Source organism: Hippoglossus stenolepis, chromosome 14 (genome assembly GCF_022539355.2).
Source record: "Hippoglossus stenolepis isolate QCI-W04-F060 chromosome 14, HSTE1.2, whole genome shotgun sequence".
Lineage (NCBI taxonomy): Eukaryota > Metazoa > Chordata > Actinopteri > Pleuronectiformes > Pleuronectidae > Hippoglossus > Hippoglossus stenolepis.
Genome location: NC_061496.1, coordinates 11,608,117 through 11,625,841, shown reverse-complemented (window position 1 = coordinate 11,625,841; position 17,725 = coordinate 11,608,117). Strand labels below are relative to the sequence as shown.

The window sequence follows — 17,725 nt, the reverse complement described above, 5'->3', positions numbered from 1 at the left end:
GTGTTACGCAGACTGGAAACACACTCTGAACATGTTAATATAAACAAGACATGACAAGAGGGAGATCAAGAGAGGAACTGTCCGTGTGGAACAAGAGTCTCCTCTCTTTGCTTAAAGGCATCTTAATGAGAACGCAAGCAGAGGAAAGTTGTGTCTCCATTTTTAAATGTCAGCGTCATGTCTACCAGATTCTGACAACTGAGACCAACAATTCTGGGGATTCTGGGAAAGAGAAGCCACTTAATCAGATCTGTCCCACCGGGCTCCTCAGAGGGTTTAATGGGGGATAGAAAAAACAAGATAAATAAAATAAATGATAATTAAAACAAGGGATAAGGTGTAATATATATTTATGTTCTGACATCTAGTGGCTGGACAGTAAACCTATATTACTCTGAATAAAGCCTACAATGTGTTTTCTCTATTTCTGTTGCCTCTGTGATAACAACCACATTGTAAAAAGCTGACCATGACTGTGTTTACTTCAGTAACGCATGATTTACTTCAACAGATAAACACTCAAGGAAAACATGCAAGGCAGCAAACTGATTTTACAACAGAGACTTGCTTCGCTGTTGACTTTACACGCCTGAGGAGGAAGGTTTGTTTTTTTCTTAAGTGACCAAAAAATCCCAGAGCTATGTTGACATTTAAGTCATGGTTTAAGAAAAAAAATTGTTTTTTCTTGCATCTGACCCAAAGCTTTTTCTTTTAACCACTTTTTATGGAGGGCAATGTTTGCTTCTGCAGCCAGACACATTTTCAGCAACATTCTGCTTCACATTTTTCAAGTTCCTCAACGTTCGAAATAGCCCCAATGAAAGCAGCTGCACGTTAAATGTATTGCTATTTTTTTAGCGGTTATTGGACTTTTTCTGCTTCCCTTCCTCTAACTAGTGGCCCTACATTCACAAACAGATTTTCTTGTAGTCTACTTCCGTTCTTCCCAGCAGTAAATTAAACTCTTGACAGTTAAATAGCTGTCCCAGTCTGAGTTTTGTCATCAAAAAGTAATGATAATACATCCAATTTCACATGGCAGTGATAGCATACCGTGTGATAGTTGATCATCTCCTGCAGGCTCTCGGCAAACTTTGTGAGACTGGACTGTGGAGAGAAGAGGACAGATATGAAGGCAGACAGACCGAGACAGAGAGAGAGAGAAAGAGAGAGAGAGATTGTCAGTGTGTATTCTTACCCCTGACAGATAAGAATACAACAATGAAATAAAAATAAACTGCACAGAGCAAACAATAAAAAGTAGGCTGCACGAATGAAATGCAAATTTCTGCCAAAGGCTAAATCTTAGACTGCACAGACACACATTCTGTCAGATCGGTATGGCTAAATGTAAACTGTGTTTTTGTTTTGGGTTGTTTTTGGAGACAGAATGGTAATTGGGAAAGAATTCTTTTGGCTACGATACTAACTCCAAATACACGCAGTGGCTGAAGTTCAAACCCCAGGGAGAGGCAGTGAGGCCCATACACAAAGACAGAGAGGAAGTGCTGGCCTCGCTGTTCAAAATTCATGTGAGAAAACAAAACAAAACATCTGTGCTTGGCAAGACCCAAAGGACGGTACAGGAATTTAATAGGGCTTTTTAAAATCTAAATATGGATTTCATCTGTTAATGTCACCGAGGATGAAGGCGTATTACTACTCATTCAAACTCAGATGTTTTTTTAAACACATAACATGTCAAAAGAGGACAGCACCCACGCACTCAAAAAAAAAGTAATACTATTTCTATGTTTGAGATCAAGACAGTTTTTTATTGTTTACCTCGATAACCTCATCTCTGGTGGACGACTGGGCTAATTCTCGGATCCCATTAACAAACTGCTTGTTGGCTGCGTTGTAGGCTTTTCCAGCATCGATCATCCCAATACACAACTTCACCAACTAGAGAGAGAAAAGACAAAGAGATAAAACACTTAAAAGGAGGATAAAGAAATACAGAGACGTAGTAATGGACAGAAACAGAAAAAGATGATAAAGCTTCCGTGAAGACACTTCTTCATTCTTCTTCACACTTCCTCAACCCCTGTAGTCGTTGGTGGAACTTTGGAGCATAAACATGATGCTTCGTCAGTTTGTTGGTAATATAATAACAGGTACTTCTATCCCTTCTGACAGCAGAGATATTACCAGGTTACTTAAATTAACAACAAACTCTGGCCTTTCTCCTTCCACTACTACACAGGAGATGAAACAGACACAATGTGCTCAGGCAGAGGAGAATGACATCTTTAAGCAGTTTCCTTAATTCATTAGTAAGTGATCAACATGCAAATAAGAAATAAAACTGAAAAAGACTCTCCTTCAAGTAAACTTATTCCAACAACTGACACATTAATACGGTTAAAATGTGCTTACATTTAAATCAATACGGCTGTGTGTGCATGTGTGGAACATAGGTTGTACAATGAAAAAGTTGAACTCTGGTCTCTTTAGTCCATGATCACTCGACTCCACCCATCAACACATTTATTAACAGTCTTACACACGTACACGCACAAACACACCAGCAGCCATACTTAGACACACCCACTCCCCAGATCGTTCTTCTGTGGAGAAAAAAAGGAACTGATGCTGGGGCTGAGTCACAGTGGTGAGGCGATGAGGAGGGCGGGACACTGTAAGTCCAGGAACAATATGCTGTGATCTTCTAAGCTCGAGGCCTCGTCCTCAGCTAGTGAACATGCTCTTGGCAATGCAGAGAGCCATTGTTAGAAGGAATCCTTTTCCTAACAGAGTTGGGTACTTGTAAGGCTTAACACTAGATTGTTTTGCTGTGTTTTTTTCTTTGGGCAAGTTAATTTGAGCTGAATGGGTAAAGTGAACTGTGATGTTGCACACTATGAATGTGACTGCAATCTGAACCAGCTAAAGGAAATAACTCCAAAAGGCAAAAATGTATTGTCATTAAAAAGCCTGGATTACTGTTTTACCTTTACTTAAAAAGTCAAGCAGATATTCAACAAATCACACTGAGATACAGAAAACCTTGACAAGGAAAACATAAAATCATCATCTTTAGTTTACTGTAAGAAGAATTCTTGTTTTGCCATCAGAGTTTCAACCAGACTATATAGACAAAGCCTAAGCTACTTGATCACCACCAGGGCTGTAGTGGGGAGTAAACGCATGTTAAAGACGTTTACATACCTTTTAAAATATAAAATAGTGTTAACACACCTTTTTATGGTGGTTTATTGATATTGTCCAGTTTTTTTTACGTTTGAGTCAAATAAAAAATAAAAACTTTAATTATTTACTTACATGACATAAATGTCTTTTACACGCTTACTATGTCCCTGTTGCTGCTTCAGGATTGGGGCTGTATTGTGCTGTATTACCCTCCCTCCTCACTCTCCCGCTGACCTGCGCTCGCTTCAGCATAACACTGGAGCACTAGGTAGGGGAGGACCCGATTGCCACTGCGTACTTCGCACACTGACAGTGTCTATATTAAAGTCTTACTCAATCTGTCAGAGGATGTACAGGGGGACAAGGACAGAGACAAGCCAACATTTTTCCACTCACAGGATGGCCTCTGTAGCTGCCAGTTCACACAGTAGAACAAATGAACAATTAAGCAATGTTTTTCATGGGTGGTACTCACTTTGTCCAGCTTGGATTCCAACTCACACACATCCCCCTCTACTTCCTCTATGGTGGCTCTGTTGGGACAGAAAAAAAGATTGAAATGTAACCACAAGTCAATGGTATCAACTCCATTGACATGGAGACATGTTTATATGCTTGATTAAAACAGAGAAAAAAGATACACTGGAGGGAAATCATTGTGTGAAGAACCCTGTGCCAACATCTTTGCCAAATTATTATCAATTTCCAATATATCATCTGTCACCACATACAAACGTATCAGATAAGAATGAATGAATCAAACAAAATATTACTCTACACAGTACTAGCTAAGGTAACACACTTATGGGAAACAGAACACTTGCTGCATGTCAATCATGTTTTAAATACAAGACACACTTAAAGTTAAACGCAACAATTCCGCTTTACCAGCGTGCACATACTCTACAATTACATCCTCTGAAAACTACAGCTGTACTACATGACAGTATATACTTCTGAAGTACTGAGACAAGCACATGCAGACACACACTCCATTAGAGGCAGCCAAACTGAGAGCTGCCATTTTGGGTAATGCCGCAGGGCTGGAGTCAGGTCTGGCATTGTGCCCTTAAAAACCTGACAAAGCACAGCTTGGCTCTCCACAGGATCAACAGCCTACAAGCTTCACGGTGCCTCGACAGGCGAAGAAGAAACTCAAAGACCTCATCCCAGCACAGCCTCCCTGAACTAATCCCTACACCGTTCAACGTGTTACTGTGACCCTACTTCAGTCTGGTACCCAACAGATAAGTGGTTGATGAAAATCTTTTTAACACTGTAAACTTAAAAAGGGAGCAAACAGGTAATAAACAAGACATTGTAACCAGAGATTCTGTTTAGAGGTAAGGATACAGCAGCAGAACAGAGTGAACTCAGCTTCACCATATCACCACAACACTTAGGTAGGTTGTTTTCATACTCTCCCCGGATTCAGGAATAAGCCAATAAAGTCTGAGCTGATGCTGTAAGCACTGATCAAAAATAAAAGCAACAATGTGTTGTCACACAATTGTCACACAGCTCAGATGCATGTTCCACATCAAAAAGAGTTTAGCGGTAATAATGTCCAGAAAGGCAACTTTACACAATAGAAACATTGAAAAGGCCTAGACACACTGGTGCCGCTGGAGCACTTGTATTTGTTTCTGGTAGAAATTATAATCAAGATTTTAGGCTGTTACCCAGGGTAAATCTCTGAAGATAGGAATATTAGTTTTAAGCTTGAATGTTAATTTAATTTTTTCTACATTCAAGAGAAAACTGACAAAATATGCAGCACTGTGCGCGCGCGCGTGTGTGTGTGTATGTGTGGGGGATTAAGAAAGACACCCCGCAGTAGCAGCAGACGGTGTTCCCCAAACCCCCAGCTGCTTGTTCTTCCATATGGTATCAGACTGACAGCTGCCAACATCTGGCCACTATCAGGGAAAAACAAGAGGCAGACTGAGCTGTGTTTTCAATAAGGGATGTGGGGACGAGCAGTTCACATACACATGTAGAGAAAGCTCCTGCTGTATGTATAGAACAGACTTATACAACATAGTTATATCTATTGTCTCAATGTGTTCTGACTAAAGACAACTGTAAAACTACAGCCAAAGATTTTAGAATAAAAAAAGTGCTTGGTGTGGTCTAATTCATCACGTTTATTGCATTTGTCTTTTACAGTTGTGCCTCATCAGCAAGACACAACACTGAATAAATGCAACCTTTAAGCCTTTGAAGACACTCCTGCAACAGAAAGTAATTGATTTGACTGAGTAAGATAAAGCACTGTAGGTCGTCTGTACTTAGAAACTGCAATATCTTTGCTGAAATCTCAAGAGGTAGAATGCTTATTGGAGACAAACCAATTATCTGGCTGCATAACAGCCTCAGTGCGACCAGGAATCTGCCTTTATTAAATCCATGACTAACTCACCAAACCCTCAGGACTGCTCCTCCACTGCTAATCTGAGATCAGAGCTAACTGGCTGGTTTATTCTGTGTTTGAAAGATATCTATGATATTCAGTTGCTGGCTATACAACCATGAAGTGTAATAACCAGAAAAGCAGGCACGGGGGCCGATTCCATCTTTCAGCAGGCTGGATTATGTGGATACCAAAACCTCACTGTTGAGTCTGCAAAACTAACATGAGCCTAATTCAGCCAAATATGTTAAGATCCAGCCCCTTCACACTAAACCCACACCACCTCAAGGCTGTATTGTGAGCCTTATTTGGTTTATACAAACCTAAACTTTAACAGCCATTACCGTAAAAGATTTTTGAAATATGTTACATGGGAGCAGCTTCACAGAGATGAAACACTGTACTGTCACTTATCACGAGGCTTTACTCTCAATCCAAACACAGCAGAATTAAATGAGGACTTCAGACGAGGAGGCCAGAAACAGGGTCAAAAGCAATTAAGAGCTTCTTTCCCTCTCACAGACCTCAACCCCGGTCAAAAGCTAAAGAGCATGTTACGAGCACTGTTTGCCTTTGTCAGTTGCTACAGGCAAAGTCCATTTCTTTGACGACTTCCTCTCAAAGCCTGTAATTTCGGGAATTCAAGAGGATTTGGCCTGTTCTTGTATTTTTCTATTTATACACAAGACATTTTGCAGTTACAGTGCAATTGCAACGACTACAACAGTCACTGGCTCACCAACATTACTACTTGGCTGTATCTTTTATACACACAAAAAAAAAAAAAATCACCTGTAGCTTTGTCCTTGATAAATGTATCTGACCCAACCTGCTGCAGTTTACCTGCCCCGGGGCAAACAGTTGAACACCTGCTGAGGCTGCTGCTCTCAGAGGTAAATGCATTTAAATGAGTCAATAGCAGGAAGGGTGACTGGGAAAAGGTCAGACACATTCAGCTGTCTTTCTCTGGGAAGAGATTAGCTTGGGAACTCAATCCTTTGTCAGTCCTTCACTCTCAGGTTTTTGAACTACATGAACGTGACTGCGTCCTCCTGATCTTGAAATTCAAGTCTGCAGAGTGAACTTGTGAAAGTGCTGACAGAAGATAAGAAAAGGAGGGGCTCTGGCAAAAAGTAAATCTGGGCCATTGCCTCACAGCTCTGACCTTGGAGCATGTCCAACCTGCCTGAGTCTAGATAATGAGCAGAGGAAGAAAGAGAGAGAACCAGAATCAGACTTTCTAACACATACAATAGAAAATGAGGTGAACAAAAATATTTGTACTCAAACAAGAGAAAAATACATCACAAACAGAAGAAAAGGAGAAGGAACTTCAGAGAAACACTGGCAGTGCTCAACGTTGAATTTCTACTGATATTGATAAACTGCTGCTGAACCAGCACTCTTTCCAAAGCTAGTCTGAACCAAGCTGAGTGGTTGGTTTTATTGATGGTTCTCAAATACACACTAAAGATTCTGGGAGGGCTGTAACAATAGAATTCATTGTGTGATGCATACTCCCCATTTGGTGTTACATTTCCAGTACGTCTTGCAATATATTTTGATAAATGTTAACACTTAAATGGAAGTTGGTTGATCATAAATCCCTAGGAGTTCAAAAGCACAGGGATATGAACATATATTTGGTGAAAGCTGTTACCTTAGTTGCCCTTGTGGAAATAAAACCCTTAAGCCTTTTCACTTAGGGGACACATTCTACAAACTGAGTTGCCCAGGACCACAGCCGGGACAATGTCACATTCAGCTGTTCTTATGTGGTTTAATATTATTTAGAACACGTGGCCTATCTGCTCACTGGTTAACTTCCTTCTTGATTGAAAAGATCAACTACACACTGAGCTTGTTGGAAGTATTTACATGAGAAGGTCCTTTAGTTGGTGCATGAAGGTGCACCCAATAAGTAAATAATATAGTTTAGAAAAGACTTTGAGATAAACAACATCTAAATCTCCTTGACTCTAGTTTTTTAAACATAATAAAGAGGAGGGTACACGAAACAAATGTTTGTTGTCAGCATAGATTTTAACACAAAGATATTGCACCTACATTATATCTGTGAAAGGACGTTACATTGGTGTTGAAACAACAATAACAATAATACATTTTGGGTCCACAGTGTTGAAAACTAGAGTAAGAGATAAAAATCACTGAAGTTCTATACGAGAAATCAAAGAGTTCGCCGATGGCTGTGATCAATTGTTTTCATGTTCTCTGTCAGTGAGGGCAGAGATAATCTGAATTCTCCCAGACAACTGAAAAATAGAAAATATGAGGTTCAGTTGACCCATATTTCCCAAACTTTAAGAAAATAAATGTCTTGTGAATAGGGGTACTCATGTTTAACTGCAACCCACTACCACATTCTCAACATAGTGATATCACAGCATCGCATTATGGCCTCAATAATCTCTAAAGAGCCCACATGGGGCTATAACAAAGACTAGATGATAAGGATACAGCCTACATGATGCAGGTATTCTGTTCTGTGAGTAAAGGGAGCCAAACATCTGATATGTGGCTCCTGTAAACTAAACAAAGGTGGCAGCTGCCGCCAAAGCAGACGAGCATTTGGATTGATGTAAAGATGTAATCATGATGATGGTGATACGTAATTGTTGGAATTTTTTCTTGTATTTCAGAGGCAACATTTGTGAAATCACATCAAATTGGGACAAGATACCAAGATAAATACATCTAACTATATGTTACAATCAGAATGACATATTAGTTCACTCCATTTGAGGTCTTTGTGTTTCAAGTATGTTGGATGTTCAATTTAGTGCTGAAATGATAAATTGATTAATCAAACTGGCAACTATTTGATAATCTATTAATTGTTTCAGTTATTTCAAAAATCCTTGAGGGTTGGACAAAGCAAGAAAATCTTGCAGAAACTGTGAAAATGACATTATTTTATGGACCAAAAAAAAAAAACAATCAAGAAAATTGTAGACAATTGTGAAATATTAATTTATTGCAGCCATACTTCAAATTCTTTTTTTGAAATGAAAATGTATCAAAGAGAAGAAATGGAAACTGAAAATACTCACATGTAAGAACACTAGCCAATTATTTCTTCTATTCCTCAAAAAACTGATTATTAGAATTGAGGATTATTTTTTGTTGACTTTATTAACAAATTCTGTCCCAGCTCCTAACAAAATAAGTGTCATATGAACGGCTCAAAGTGGATTTGCTATGACGACACAGTGTTTGATTTTGCTCATTCAGCTGTAAAGAGAAATCTAATCCACCTCATTTGTTGACCTTTGGAACCAAGGGAGGACTCTCTCTCCATGACACAGCAGGACTGGTCAGAGGACATTTCAGCAGAAAAGTAATAAGAAACATGACACAAAGGATTAGAACCTCTTTTCACTAATTGAAACCACATAAATTAAGGAACCAAGACATGTCGGTGAGGGTAAAGCTGGTCCTGAATAAAGAAAGGTTGTGTGAAGCCGGCGACAGCCCATGAAGAAAAGAAGAAAAGAAGCAAGAAAGAGACTTCTTCAGTATCAATGATGAAATGATTCAGTTCTAGTTCTCTTATGTTAACTTAACAACACGCAACACCACAATATAAGTCCAAAGTACTGAACGACTAGAACAGAAGACAACTGCTTGAATTACATTGGTCTGATAAATAAAGAGATGTTCTAATATTTGCACGATAATGATATATGTTAGTATCTCCTACCATGTCTTTTAAAATACATTTTTATATCCATTTTAAATATCACAAACTAACTTTTATGCTTCTACCTCGAAGCTTGGCTTCCAATCAGCTCTTGATATGTAAGACAACAATGTACATTAACTGTTGCATCTAAGCTACGTAGCCACCCATCACTAGGCTCCCTCTGCCCGAACCAATGACCGAATGTTGTAAACAAACATGTTGGAAATTGGTTTGTAGGTATTTTGATCTAGAAAATGAAAATATATTTGTAAGTCAGCTGTGTCAGAAAAAAGTTACATATAACCACACAAACATGGCTGATGCATAACCACAGAAGACAGTGGACATTAACCTGCATATAGAGAAGGCTGCTGGCACTAACACTGTTAATGTTAGCCAAACTCTGCAAACATGGTATTTTGCGACTTTACCCGCCATTGACAGCCGACTTGTAGGTCAGTCTAACTGACTCTCAGGAGCTTCTGTGGGCCAGGAGAACGGTTAAGTTTTTACAATCTCTGTCCATTCCTCTACTTAAGTTCACAAACAAACATCTTTTTGTTTGAGTTCAGAACATAATACCACTTAAAACACTTTTCATTGTTTGGCTTGACAGGTAGAAATGGCTCCAACACTTACTAGGTTGCCATGGAAAGGCCTATGCAATTGTGTTGTTGTAGTTACTTTGAGTAAACCTTCATCCACATAATATTGTGTTATTTTAAAAGTGGGTAACTGCAATTCTTACACTGCCAATAACGACCCATCATTAAAAAAACGAAAGAGAGGACAAAACCCCACCTGTTAGTCAGAGCTATAGAGCACTATCTCCAGTAAAAATGAAGACATCTCATTCTTTTGCACTGATTCACTGACCAGTCTCCAAAACAAAGAGTGCAGCCTCTCTGACTGACTGTGTGTGTCTGTTGGCAGCAGGCCGTGTGCACTCTGCATGCAGGACTCAAGTCATTGAGCACGTTTGTAATTTACGGAGCCAGCACACGTCTTCAGTTGAGCCTGTGGTACAAACAAAGCTGGCACTTCAAAGATATAATGAGCTCACATCAAAGACCACCTGTTCTCCACTTAACTTTCCTAATCAGCGGAAGATATTTTCTATTGCAGATGTTCTGCACTTTGGGGGATTGTATTGTTTGACCTGAAATCTATTTCCATTGTACGATCTGAACTGCTGCCTATATAGGGCATGTCATGTAGGGCTGTAATGATTAGTCAATTCATTTCCAATTAACTTATGCTTTCACCCCTATCTGTTGGTTTATTTGTTTGTCAGCAGGATTACGCCAAAACTAATGAGTGTCTTTCCACAAAACTTGGTAGAACAATGGGACATGGGCTTAGAAAGAAGGAACTCTTTCACTTAAATTTTTTGACATTTTCACTTATTTCCCAAGGACTAATTGATGGATTTTGATCAATAAAAATCAGGCATATTTAGGGGACTGATATATATATATATATATATATATATATATATATATAAATAAGCGTGTGCGCAAGTTGTAGCAGATCCAAATAAAAAATCTAGATCAAGCGGCTTTAAAGATGGTTTCATTCGGGGGCTAACCTGTAACTACGATCAATGTGTAGCTGTGATAAGATAAGGTGACCTTAGCTAAAAGGCTTGTTTGGATTTAAGCGGACTGTCCGTATACTTTCTACTAAGTGCCATTCTAGTTTTGTTTTATGTAATGGTAAACTGCATATCATTGGCTTAATGACTCTTCAAGCCATCAAGAAAACAGATGACAGATTAATCAGCAATGATCTATTTCCCCCCCAAACTGAGTCATTTAAGGTTGAGTATCTGCCAGCACTGAGTCCAATCCCATATTTATATTTTCCTGCATAATACAGCTTCACACTCCAAAGTCAGCCCAAAGCCGGCTTACCTCAAAATGAGTATGACAAATCCAATTAATTTATTTCTGACAGCTTTTCTTTGATGTTTCCTAATTATATTTTGTACAGTGTCCAGCGGTGTTTTGTCATTTCTTCTTCCCTCCAGTGTTTTTGTTGTCAACACGGTCCTAATATTTAAGACAAAAATGTTGTTTGCCTTAGTGTTTTTAATTTTCAGTCCAACGCCTGCCATGAAAGCTGAATATTAGAAATTAAAATGTGTATTCCACTACACTGTAATAACAGTGGTGGCCGTGGTGAACAATTGAACACCTTGAATTTGTTACTGTGGATGGAAATGTGAAGAATGGGGTGAGCTTCAGTGCTGTGACGTAGATCCTGTGATTGTTAGAGAGCAGAGCAGTGCTGATGGGGAGGAGGGGTCCCGCTGTGGTAAAACCCACCATTAGACACACGAGCTTCAACAACATCAACGAGATGAGGTCATTACTTAAAGATAAACACTGACACAGGCTTTGGGAAAATTCTGCCTGATGTTGTAATGACTGAACATTCACGGCAATTTTTGTATTTACTGTTTATCCTCTGCCGTCCTACGTCACACACAAGCTGTAGGAAGGAAACTCACACTGAGGGGAAGGTGGAAGTCACAGCAACAGTGTTTTTAGAAATAAACGGAGTGATTGGGACTAATTTCTAATTTGGTCATTAATGTCATCTGTGTGAGAGAAACAATTTAAAACCTAACTATAAAAAATGTACAATACTTAAACTTGATTGTTGATCAATTACTTGAATGATTAATTGAATAGGATGGCCTTTCTGGCATTGATTAAAATCTGTAAAAATGTATTAAATTTTCTTTCAGTGTTACAGCTCAGATAAGATAATGGTACATGTATATACTTTATTTACTTGGGTGTACTTTCTTCTGCAGTAGCATTAAATAAGAGTATACCTCATATTTCATGAGCTGTTAATCTCCTTAATTAATAACCATTAAAAGGTAAATGGTCTGCAGCTCAATTAAATCAACCTGCAACAACCCCGGGCATGCTAACAAGCCTGTAACAGGCCTCCCAGGGGAAACTAATCAGAGTGTATCACAGAACGAGCACTCAGAGACTGATGGTGCTCTGCTGCTTCTGCAGCTGCTGTCAGTGACTCAGAGGAAACTGTGCGACCGGTGACTTCATGTCACTGGGCTCAGCCAACCTCACAATCAGCCAAACCAATCGGGAGCGAGAAATCACATTATGACGATTAGGATGAGAATCAAGAGAAACATGTTTCTGTTAATTACAGAAATGAGCTCATCTGGTCCAGGCAGTTCATGTCTACTCTGCATAAAAACATACCCACCATTCTTTTGTAAGGTTTTAGGATTCCATTCCTTGATGTGAGGCTTTCTTGAACACCCTGTTAAGGATATCATAACACCTCAGCTCCACAGATGTTACAAATATTGGTCAATGCCATGGAAATCAAGCCTTAAACTATCAATACAAATATCATGTTGCGAACATAATATGAAAAATACACGGCAGATACTTTGGGACCCTTCAGAAGAGAAAGGCATATTGAATGTGTAGCAATATTTGTGTTTATATACATGTGGAGAGAAAAGCCACAGTCCTCTGAAAGGGAATTTAAAACTCTCATAGTTGAAGAGGAGTCAGGAAAGCTCTCAAGGCAGAGTCTAATGTCTACTCTCAAGTGGAAAACTAGGCTACCAGGGTTTACTGCCAAAAATACATAATTCTTTGCACTAGTGCATCTCTCCTCCGGGCTGAAAGCATGGGTTATAACCAAAGACAGCTTCCTAACTCAAATGAGGATGAGAGAAAAAAAAAAAAAAGTGTGGGGTGTGCCAAATCACCACTTGAAAACAACCCTCTCTGCATTTGGGGGCTCCATATTCGCTGGCACAGAGTTGAAAGCAAACACCAAAATGGAAACAGATGTTGCAGCGAGGGAGAGCTGCTTCACACTGGTGTATATTCCATGTTTTCATCCGTTCTCTCTTTCTCTCCTGCTCTGTCCTCTTCTCTGGCTAAACATAACGAGTGGGGGCTTGGAAAAATGACATTAAAACGATGGTGGTCAAAGTGGAAAACTGCCGTGAAAACCTCAGATCAGCACCAACTCGTCAGGATGAACCCACAGTCGACTTTAAAGTCAGGAAACTTTGACAGATGACTCCAAAACAAGGCCAAAGGTCAATAAAAATATAGATAGAGATGAGAGGGAGAGATGAGGCTATGCGCTTAGCTGCGGCACCCAGCAGCCGAGGATCATGGGAAGTGGCTTCCCATCAGACTAAGTGATTTACCAGAGAGCAGAAGGTTTGTATAATGTTGGTATTCATACACCAGTATTATGAATGCTTTGGTAAATGTCACATTTTCTGCTACAACCTGTAATAGAGGTTTAATAAATATTTTCTAATAGGTGCTAATAACATTGTCTTACTTTGAATTTGCCCATGTCTGGATCAGATTTACTGCTTCTGTCAAATGTAACTTGTCACAGTTGTTAGACACACTTTACAGCACAGGAACAGCTTGTAACACAAACAACTCTTAATGATTAATTGGAAACTGTAATTATACATGTGGACGATGGAAAACAGGTGAAACAGGTAGACATTACATAGAGAAAAAAATCGGTAGTGCTATTTACTTTTGCTGAGACAGAAGGTGAGCTACTGTATCATTTGTTGTAGGGTTGCAAATAATGATTATTTTCATATATGATTCATCTGCAGATTATTTTCCCAATTAATTAATAAATTGATCTAAAGATGTCAGACAATATAGTAAAAAAATTGCCAATTACTATCTTTTTAAATCCCAAATGACGTAATCAACTTGTTTGTTTTTGTCTGACTAACAGATCAAAACTCTAAAATATGCAGTTTACTAACGAGCAAGGTCAACCATGAAATCTTCACAGATGAGAAGATGGAAGTAAATAAAGTTGGCAATGTTTGTTATAAGTTCTAAATTAGCCAATTGTTTTAGCTCCAAGTTGTTTACAATATTCTGAGGGGTACATTTCATATTTATAGCTGCACATTTGACATGTGATTTCATATGTCCAATCTACATTCAATAGTTGAATTCAATAGTCTTTGGGTCTGCCTGTTGTAGTTCACTATCTATTAATGGATACTTAAAACATAAATGTCCAACTTTCATCAGGGAAGGAAGATTTGAAGTTCATGGGAAAATGGGATTGTTTATGGACTGAGAGTCGTTGGTTAAAGGTTTAACTTTCAGACAATGTGTGTTTACCACAGACTGTCTGCGGCTCAGCTTTAGTAGTTTCCTCACTTAACTGTAACATCACTGACACAGACAGCTTCGATCTTCCTGCAGTAACTCAGCACTTTCTGTTATCCACAATCGATCAAACGTGAGTGGAATTGAAGGAGACGAGACAGAAATTTAAAGATAATGGGCTAAAATAATAATTGATACTTTACTTGGTTGGCTGACAAGACACAAAATATGGCCAAATAGCCGGGTTCTCTACTTTTCTTCATGGTTCTTTTGGTGTAGTTTTACATAAAAGAGGCATTTGTGGACGTCACTTTGGATGTTTTTGTACCATTTTTGACAATTTAGACCCAGTGACTAATACAATAATGAAAATAACTGCTGGTTGCGACAACTACAAGCACTCGGTGGTCGTGCTTTTGAAGAAATGCTTGTGAATAATAGACCAATTAGATTGTTCAGCAACATTTTCCAACCAACTTCAAGTCACACAGCTGACTGGGAACTTTTCCTTTATCCAAACCCCCAAAGGAAATGCTCAGATTAAAAAAAGATCCATTCTTCTGCAAACAACTTTCTAACATCTGTTCCTCGTTTTTTGTGGGAGAGGATGTTGCAGCAGCAGCGGAGGGAGCAGGGTCTGAGGGAGGAAGGAGGGAGGTGCCTTCTCAAATCTCTGTACAACGCAAATTCGAGCGAAGGAGGAAGTTGAGAGCAAACATCCCATCTGACCAAACTTCTCCTTGATAAAGTGGAAGAGAAGAGTGAGTGATGATGTCAAAGCTCCTCGGAATACATCACATGATCAGCCACCACCTGACCCAACTGCTGAGGAGCTTATTTACACCAAAGTGTGGATCCATCCATTACTTAGAGGCCATACCTTCTGCTAAATACTTACTACTACTACTACTAATAATAATAATAATAATAACCACTGATGTATAATGAAAATAGATGGTGAGTTTTTGGATGTATTACCTACTGTGGTCAATACCTGAAAAGCTGAGTCAGTCAATTAGTCCGTCAGCTAATCATCGAAGCAATAATATTGAACGTTTATTGGTGTCAGCTTCTACAATGTGAATATTTGTCACATTTACATTTTACATCTCAAAGTTTTCTCTGTCTTCCGTAATACTGAACAAAATAAGTTGTTTGGGGGGGGAAAGATCTGAAATTATTAGAGTAATTGATTAGGTGATCAACAGAAAAGTAATCCTCTATCAAAACTCTTTTGATAGTTGATTAATCAAGAAAAATGAATGAACTGATTTATTAATGTGGAAACAATGCCAAACATTCTCTAAATCCAGGCTCCAATAATAACATTTGCTGCTTTTCATTGCAAAACATCATTGTAAACTGAGTATGTTGAATTATTTGCATATTGCACATGACATTTACAGTTGTCAAATCCTGCAAAGTTTGCACATTTTTGGGAGGAACCAGGTCCTGTGGCTGCTGGGAGAGAAGTGAGGTCCATGCCCTTCCTAAAGAAACACCTACAAGAGTGCATATAACTCGAGTGATCTGAGATCATATAATTGGGTGAAGGGTATAAAATAAAAACCAGAATGGCTCTCAGTAGACTGTCTGGCTTCTATAACAGAAATCAAAAGAAGGGATGAAACTCATACACTCATTGCTGTACAGCCAGGTCCATAACATGTATCCCGAGGAGCTGCCTTTCAAAATGAATCTTTAACAAAGTGTAATGGTTTCCTCTCTGGCCCATGTCCCATCCCTCCAACAAGTGGGAGGCAGATCGGTTCAGTACTTGTGCTTATGACCGTGGGGAGGTGGTTAGATCTCGGGGGACAGAGCCACTGACCCAGGGCGTCAGTTGACAAACAGTGTCCCTCAGCATGTCAGAAATGTCATTAACACCAGCCCGTGGAACAGTCTGTAACTTCCTGCATTCATATTTTAAATATGTTTACATAATTTATGTACAGCCACTGGAACAGAACACGCGGGCTCAGCCCACCGGTCAGTGAGGGTTTGATTCCCCTGCCTCTCTCCTCTGCTCCCCGGCTTCCTTACAGACCAAAATAGAAAAGTAACAGGCATCCAACAGCTAGCTGGTAACTGCCGATTAGCGTCAGGCAGCTAACAGACTTTTCCCCTCTGTCATAAATGAATAACAACTCAAAGAAACGGGGACAAAAGCCGGACACTGACCTGAACCGCGGGGAGTCCTTCAAACACTCCTCGAATTCCACCGTGATCTTCATGTTGCTGCCGCAGTGAGTTTCTCCGCGGACTCGCTCGGTTCCTCTTTGATTAAGGACAATAATCCAGGCTCGGTCCTTCTGGCTAATTAGCTTGTTTGCTAACGTCCCCTGCGCCTCGGTCCGACCTGCTGGCTCCTCTCTGCCGCCGCTCCGTTAGCCTGCGAGCCTCTGAGCTTAGCAGCTGCCGGTGTCGCGACCACAAACAACGGGACGCTGGAGGAGTGAGATTCCCCGAGGACGAACCGGACTCGACCGTGAGAGACGCAGCGGTCCGCGGTGAAGACACGAGAGAGTCGCCCGGTAGCTGCTCCGGTCAGAGCCGAGCAGCCAGTGTACGTACTACACACACACACACACACAGATCGTCTACACCGGAGAGAGGGATCACTACCCAGTGAGCTTGTGACCCGCTTCTGCTGCTGCTCCTGAGTTTAAGGAAAAGATACAAATCACCATCCTCTGATGCTAATCAAAATTTAACCTTTTTTTAATTCATACATTTTTAAATAACAAAATAAAAAACAATAATTCAAGATTTCAAATTTAATTGGATAGATTTGGAAGATTTTTTTAATTTCTTATATAGAAAACAGTTAATGTCTCGTTTCATATGACAATATTATCATTGTGAATCGAATTTATTTTAATTTTCCATTTTGCATTCTGACAATACCCTGGAAATGCCCAGAACACAGTAAAACTAAATCAGAGGAAGATTTATGTTGGTTTTTTTTGAGAATTAAGTTGAAATGTTGAGCGACCGCAGTTTTAACCACACTGTCTCCTAAATCCTCTTCAGGATCAAGATTCTATTCAATATCTCTCTATCTATGGCAGTACTGTGGTAATGGTGAGTACTTGGTGGTGTTTAGTATCAGCGCGAGCTACGAACAAAAGGCTGGGAGTGATGCCTCTGTGTTGTGTGCACTATCTGTGGCAGAGTTGACAGGAGCTTCCTGATCCAGAGGAATTAACGTCGACACACGACAGACGCCCTGTTTCTTCTTCTACTGTTTTCTGCTGCAGACTCCTACACAAACTGATCAGACACACT

General features: G+C 39.6%; 1 protein-coding gene across 7 annotated transcripts in view; it reads right to left on the bottom strand.

Moving 5' to 3' along the window:
* The window catches only part of LOC118121056 (arf-GAP with coiled-coil, ANK repeat and PH domain-containing protein 2), a 47,512-nt gene extending 30,464 nt beyond the window's left edge, over nt 1-17,048 (bottom strand). For 4 of the 7 annotated variants that reach the window (XR_004698270.2, XR_007034820.1, XM_035176698.2 and 1 more), the window contains exons 1-4: nt 16,619-17,047; nt 3,629-3,686; nt 1,786-1,905; nt 1,054-1,107 (exon numbers count right to left, since the gene is read on the bottom strand). Coding sequence is in view for 5 of the 7 variants with exons in the window: in XM_035176698.2 (XP_035032589.2) it covers nt 1,054-1,107; nt 1,786-1,905; nt 3,629-3,686; nt 16,619-16,671 (285 nt within the window). In the remaining 2 variants the exon portion in view is untranslated. Of the gene's footprint in view, nt 1-1,053; nt 1,108-1,785; nt 1,906-3,628; nt 3,687-16,618 lie in introns of all 7 variants that reach the window. The other 3 variants (XM_035176696.2, XM_035176700.2, XM_035176701.2) reach the window with 3 other exon arrangements.
* Between the last annotated feature and the right edge of the window lie 677 nt (nt 17,049-17,725).